Source organism: Pteropus alecto, unplaced genomic scaffold (genome assembly GCF_000325575.1).
Source record: "Pteropus alecto unplaced genomic scaffold, ASM32557v1 scaffold3, whole genome shotgun sequence".
Lineage (NCBI taxonomy): Eukaryota > Metazoa > Chordata > Mammalia > Chiroptera > Pteropodidae > Pteropus > Pteropus alecto.
The window spans coordinates 41,959,960-41,966,284 of NW_006442484.1; the positions used below are offsets into that span (position 1 = coordinate 41,959,960).

The 6,325-nt window shown below is 38.3% G+C and overlaps 1 protein-coding gene across 1 annotated transcript in view; it reads left to right on the forward strand.

Annotated features, from left to right (window-relative positions):
• Positions 1–3,693, forward strand: part of GAD1 (glutamate decarboxylase 1) — a 35,732-nt gene extending 32,039 nt beyond the window's left edge. The window contains 3 exon segments of the mRNA XM_006921181.3: positions 1,062–1,169; positions 2,604–2,693; positions 3,520–3,693. Of these exon segments, the coding sequence (XP_006921243.1) occupies positions 1,062–1,169; positions 2,604–2,693; positions 3,520–3,693 (372 nt within the window).
• The last annotated feature ends 2,632 nt before the right edge of the window (positions 3,694–6,325 follow it).

The following is a 6,325-nucleotide window of genomic DNA, read 5'->3' on the forward strand; positions in this document are numbered from 1 at the left end:
TTTAGAAATATAATAACTGCATGGCCTGTCTCAGTAATTTATGCCTTCATTTTGTTTAAAAATAACTGTCTGCCGGAAGCTTGGCTCATCGTGAATTGGTTGCTGAGGTGGGACCCTGGTGTGGGCTTCATTCCCAAGTGGAGAGTGGACTGGCCATGGTGTACTCCTAGCAGTGACTGCTGCTTTGCTAGTATTCGACTTCACCCAGGCCCATTAGCAATCCACAAGCCAGTCTTGTGCATCTGTTCTTGTTAACACCAACCCACCCAACACCCCTCATGCTGCTGTTATTAATCAGCCATGCTGGCTTTTGAAACTCACAATCCAACCAGTTTGTCAATAGTTGGAGCTATTGTAGTCTCAGGGCATGTACTGAGACCAGTGGCTTTTCCATCTGCCTGCCTGCCTGCCTCTCATCACAAAGAGATAATACTGTGCTATGTGGAAGGTAGGCTGCCTGGGAGTATGGGGGGCATGTTTGACCAGGACTGGGAAAGGTGGATTCTAGAGTAGTATTTTTCAAACTATTTGTGGTAAAGAACCAGGTTTTTTTTTTTTTTTCACCTATCATAGACCAATAAGATAAATTGCTAGAAAAATGGAATAGAAAACCATACAAAATACCAATTTTCAAAATTAGATTCCATCGACATAAAATTATTCTGTCAAATTGCTATAAAAGTTTCTTATTGCTTAATCTCTATTTCTTTACTCATCATGGACCGGTTACAGTTCATGAACTGAGTAGCACTGTCCTAAAGCAAACCAGAAAATAGGTTTCAGGTCCGGGCTGTGAAAAACTAACAGGAAGCTAAAAGCCTTGTTGAGAATAACTGCACAGAGTCTAGACTGCTTTCAAAAGAGAGCAGGCACACTTCATTTTATTGTATGCAGAGCTGTGAAGAAGCTGTGCACATTTAGTTAGATGGTTCTTTCGAAACATCTCCAAGAAGATTCTTATGTCTGTTTCCAATAAAGGACAGTGTAGACTTCTCAAATGCCCATCACCAGGAAATGGAACCTCTCACCAACAAACCCGAGTTTCCTTTTCTTTAAAACAGGGCACAGTGGGATTTGAAAATCAGGTCAACAAATGCTTGGAACTGGCTGAATACCTCTATACCAAGATTAAAAACAGAGAAGAATTTGAGATGGTTTTTAATGGTGAGGTAAGTTGTCATCATGTACTAAATGTATATTCCCAGAAAATCTATTGAGGGAAGCTCCTGAAGCCATAGTTTCCCACATTGCCAAAAGCTGCTTCTGAACTTTTATTCTTATGCATTCTTCGTTTATTTCCCTCTGTGTCCATGAACTTTTCTTCCAGTAGCATTGGGATGACTTCTCCCCTTCACCTCTTTGCAGACAAGAGGTCTTTCCTTGGCAGGTCCGAATCTTTTACCATTTTGGGGTGTGTCTTATTATTGTGTTGAACCTCCACGATAAAAGATTTCTCGGTTCCAAGAAGCTTTTAGGATGGGCATATCCTTCTCTCCCAAGACTGGTTCTAAAATGAAGTTCCCCTTTACATAGATTCATTAAGAAGAGAGCAACATAAATTGTCTCTGCCTGAGTTCACATCCACATTGTACACAATAAAGTACTTGTCATACCAATATTGACTGAGTGCCTGCTGTGGGCCAAGCCCCATGCCAGGAGCTGGGTTATATAGTAGTGACCAAAACTGATACTTTCTCTTCCCTAATGGAAGTCACTGATGGATACAGAAAGTTTCCATTGTTGAATAGGAGCCAATGTTGAATAAAAGAAAATCTACTTGTAACTCAGTAAAAATAACACCGACTACCTTTGACTTAATCCATTTATCAGACAACCTAAACTATTAAGAACACACAGGAAAATCACCAAATGGGGAAGAAAGAGCCCTGAGTAGTTTAAATCAATAATACGGTGCTCATGCATTTCACCTATGGGACCTCGCTCTGATCATTTACACTATTTTAAACATTCTACTAGAAGATTAAAGATAAATGTGATGTCCCAAGCCAGTTAATGATGGCCAACAGCAACTAGAAGGACACTTAAAAACTATAGCAAAAATACAGAAAAACTCGAAAACAGTCTTTAGAGCAGGGACATTAAACAGTTCTAGGCATCTCAGTTTTGTCTTATGGTTTAGAACCAGTATTAATGTTCATTATGTCATCAAGAAAAGATTCAGTATCAATATAATAAACTCAATAAAATATTCAGTATCAATAAAATAAACTGTTTTGAGCATTTTCTAGATATGTGGTGCTACAAAATGGAAAGATGAATAATACCTTTTTAAAACTACCCATATATAATTATTTTTTAACATTTCAGTTTTTAAAGGTGGTAACTTTAGTCATTTCGAAAATTGATTGTGGAAAACAGCTTTCTTGCCAGAAATGGTTGGATAAACTAGGCATTGTTCTCCCTACTACAGAAGTAACATTGCCTTCAAGATGGACATGAAGCTTTATTTTCTTTATTATTATTTTTTTTAATCTGAGAGACTTCCACCAGGGGTGCATAGGATTTTGGAAGCAGTCTTCTCTCAAATTCTCATACTTTTCTGTTTTATTTGTATATTTGCTTGTTTGTGAAAACCGCTGCAGCCTGAGCATACCAACGTCTGTTTCTGGTATATTCCACAAAGCCTCAGGGGAGTGCCGGATAGCCCTGAGCGCCGGGAAAAACTACACAGGGTATGGAATTTCTTTATCTCATATAACCCTTTGCAATTTCCCTGGCTGGTCAGAACATCCTCACTTCAATGTGTCTTTCTAATGAGGAAGAAATAAAATCTAAAGACTTGGGGTGGTGGGAGCCATCTTGTTATAGTCTTCTTGGGTCTGAATTCTTGCTGTGGTTCAGATACAACGGGAACCACTGAAGGATGCATCCCTGTCTGAGATCGGTGTTCTTCATTAAAGTGGCCATTGCAGGGCAATGGAATCATATGCGTATTCCTAGGAACTTCCATATTAAAATATCTTTCACTAAGTTCAAGTCTACTCTAATGCTGATTCATTCTGGTTGTTGGTTTCTATATCTAGTTTATATATTATTTATACTTGTTGACATTATATTTCATTTATATAATACAATGTTATATAGTGTTTTACTCGTTCAATCATTCGACAAATATTCATTGAGCAGTCTCCGTGCCAGTCTCCATGCCAGGCAGTGTCCTGGGCTCTGGATTATACGGAAGTCTTAATTTGTATAGTTGCCCCTAAGAGTTTTTTGTTTTTGATTTTTATTTGATTATCATTGTTTTATGACTGACTTTCAAAATTCAATCATACAGTATTTTCTGAGGGAATTTATGATAAGGTAGACTTAAATAGTCATTAGATCTTAGCCACTGAAGAAACCTAGAAATAAAATACATCTTTGCTTTTATGTTTGCGAAAACACAAATGGTAAAAAGGAAATTGTTCTTTGTTCCAATCAAGAAACGGATTGCATTGTTAAAAAACAGTGGTGTTAATATCAGTCTTGAGTTTTGTTTTGTGTTTCTGTCACAAGGTGGCTCCAAAAATCAAAGCCCTGATGATGGAGTCTGGCACAACCATGGTCGGTTACCAGCCTCAGGGAGATAAGGCCAACTTCTTCCGGATGGTCATCTCGAACCCAGCCGCTACCCAGTCTGACATCGACTTCCTCATTGAGGAGATAGAAAGACTGGGCCAGGATCTGTAATTGCCCTCCATAGAACATGAATTTATGGGGATTCCCTTTCCCCCTGGCACTCTAGAACAACCTCTGTTAAGTTGCTGAAACAATAGGCCATTTCATTAAGGGAAATATAGTATCTTGAAGAATATCGTTAAATCCTTATGTAACCTTGTTGTAGTTAGCAGAACATAATGTTCTTTTTAAAAAGTTGCACATTAGGATCACAGTATACATGTACAGTTATATATACCTCTCTCTATATATATGTATGTATAGTGAGTGTAGCTTAGTAATAGATCACGGCATGTCCCCCACTCCAAGACAATTAACTTCACCTTCAGCAGTTACTGAGGGGCCGAACATGCTGCAAACCAGCTTGCCCTACAAATCCAGGAAATATGTTTCTCAGAATGTCATGTCGTAGGGACCAAGGAAAATCCTGTTGGCAGGAGTTGACCTTGTTGTCAGTGTTTCTCCCACCTAATGTGATGACGGATGAGAAAAAGCACCACTCGATGACAAGAGTCACACCCTCCTCATTAGTATCCTGTTAGGGAAAAATAGTAGCAGAGTCATTGTTACAGGTATGCTCTTGCTGTATTTTTAGAGATTAATTTGTGTAGATTGCGCATATCTCTGTTGTCTGACCTTGGGAGGGAGGGAAAAACACATGTAATGATTTAAATGACTGTCTAATTGTAGGTAAATGAAATATTTACTTATTTATATTCAGAGATTTACCATGTTAAAGAGGTGTCTTGTATTTTCTTCCATTTGTAATGTATCTTATTTATATATTAATGCAGTAAGTTCTGAAAACTGTTTATGGTATTTTCGTGCATTTGTGAGCCAAAGAGAAAAGATTAAAATTAGTGAGACTTGTATTTATATTAGAGTGCCCTTAAAATGATTTCAGTATAACTTTACTGTCTGTGAGAGAATTCTGATACTGTATATAGAGTCATATATATAGAAATCTCATTACTTAAACAGCATCTGCTCTTCTATTATCCTCTCTGGCTGTATGTCTGATATTCTCAATGCTTTTCTAGTAACTGTTGAATAATGACAAGATCTCCTGTAATTTTGTAGTAGTTCATGACCAATCTCTGTGACTCGCTTAGCTCAAACCTAAGGCAACATTTCCGAAGACCGTCTGAAGATCTCAGATAAATTGACCAGGCTCACCACTGTTTTTGAGGAAAGGAAATTCACACTGTGCGTTTTTGAGTATGCAAGAATTTAAAACAATAAAAATATTCTCCGTGGAGAATTTGAACAAAATTTTCTTCCAGTTCGTGTTTCATGGAGAGAGATTTCTAATTATAGTTACGTGGATCGCCATGGCCCATTCACTGTCCACTAGCTGACTTTAGGCGGTGCTCAGTACTGTTATAAGCTGGGACTCAACCCACTGTCATAGGTTCCTGAACCCCTTATCGATAAAATCATTGTGATTGTAATTAAATAAAAATTTGCATTTCAAGACTGGAAAAAGAAAAGCCATCTCTGTTCCTCATTTTCCTATTTGTATCTTGGAGTTTCATTCATTCAGTCACTCAATAAATGTTTTCTTTCTCTGTGGCAGGAACTGTTCTTGGCTCCAAGATTATAGTGATGTGCATGGCGGACAAATTTTCCTTCTGTTGGGATCTTACATCATTTAGTGTCTGCGGTATCTGAATATCTCCAAGTGCACAGAATCACGCCTTCCTTCTGCTTATGCTTGTATGGTGGTCCCAATTCACTTCCTCAGGAAATATGTTTTGGTGCTGGATCATTAGGAAATAGGGCCCATTTTCTATGATATTCTATTAAACTATACTAAGACTATCTCGCTTGTTTGGAGATCTCTATTTAACACATGCATAATTCGATGAGTCATTTGTAATTAGTAGACTGATTGCACATGTAACCATTGTATTAAACAAACAGAGCTCCATAGGGAGGTGATCATCAAGTCACTTTATTTTTTCTCCCAGTGTTCCTTCAAATCCCCTCTGTAGGCTAATTCCTTTCACACCCCTATTTGAATTCTGGCCAATCCCACAGCTTTTCTGGCTTCTCAGTCACAAGAGCAGTTTCATTTTAGCAACTAAATGTCCAGCTCAATGTAATAAGTCTCACATTTTATACAATATAGAGTTTCTCCCCTCCCTCCATCTGGTTTCGTTTCTAGCTGCAGTCCTGCAGCAGCTGGGGGAGCAAGAGAGGTGGTGGTGGGGTGGGGGCAAGTCGGGTTTTTTTTTTTTGAGCTCATCTCTACTCACTAGCTCCTGTTCTTTCCTGATCTAATATCCGGCCTAGGAGGAGAAAGGGTTAAAGTAACAGGCACAATTTTCGGTAGCTGTTAAATTGTTATCTGGAATCTGGGCCCATGGCCCATGAGATTTTTTTCTCATGAGGCAATTTTTTGGAGGGAATAGGTATTTATTTTTATTAAGTAAAATTAAGATACAGTAAAATTTATTCGTTATAGTGTATTGTGTATAGTTTTCTGAGTTTTGACAAACCCATTCAGTCACCTAACTACCACCACAATCAAGATCTAAACTAGTTCCATCAAACCAACAAATTCTCCCACATTCCTTTGCACATAACACCTCTCCCAATCCCCAATTTCTGGCAACCTCTGACTAGTTTTCTGTCCTTAAAG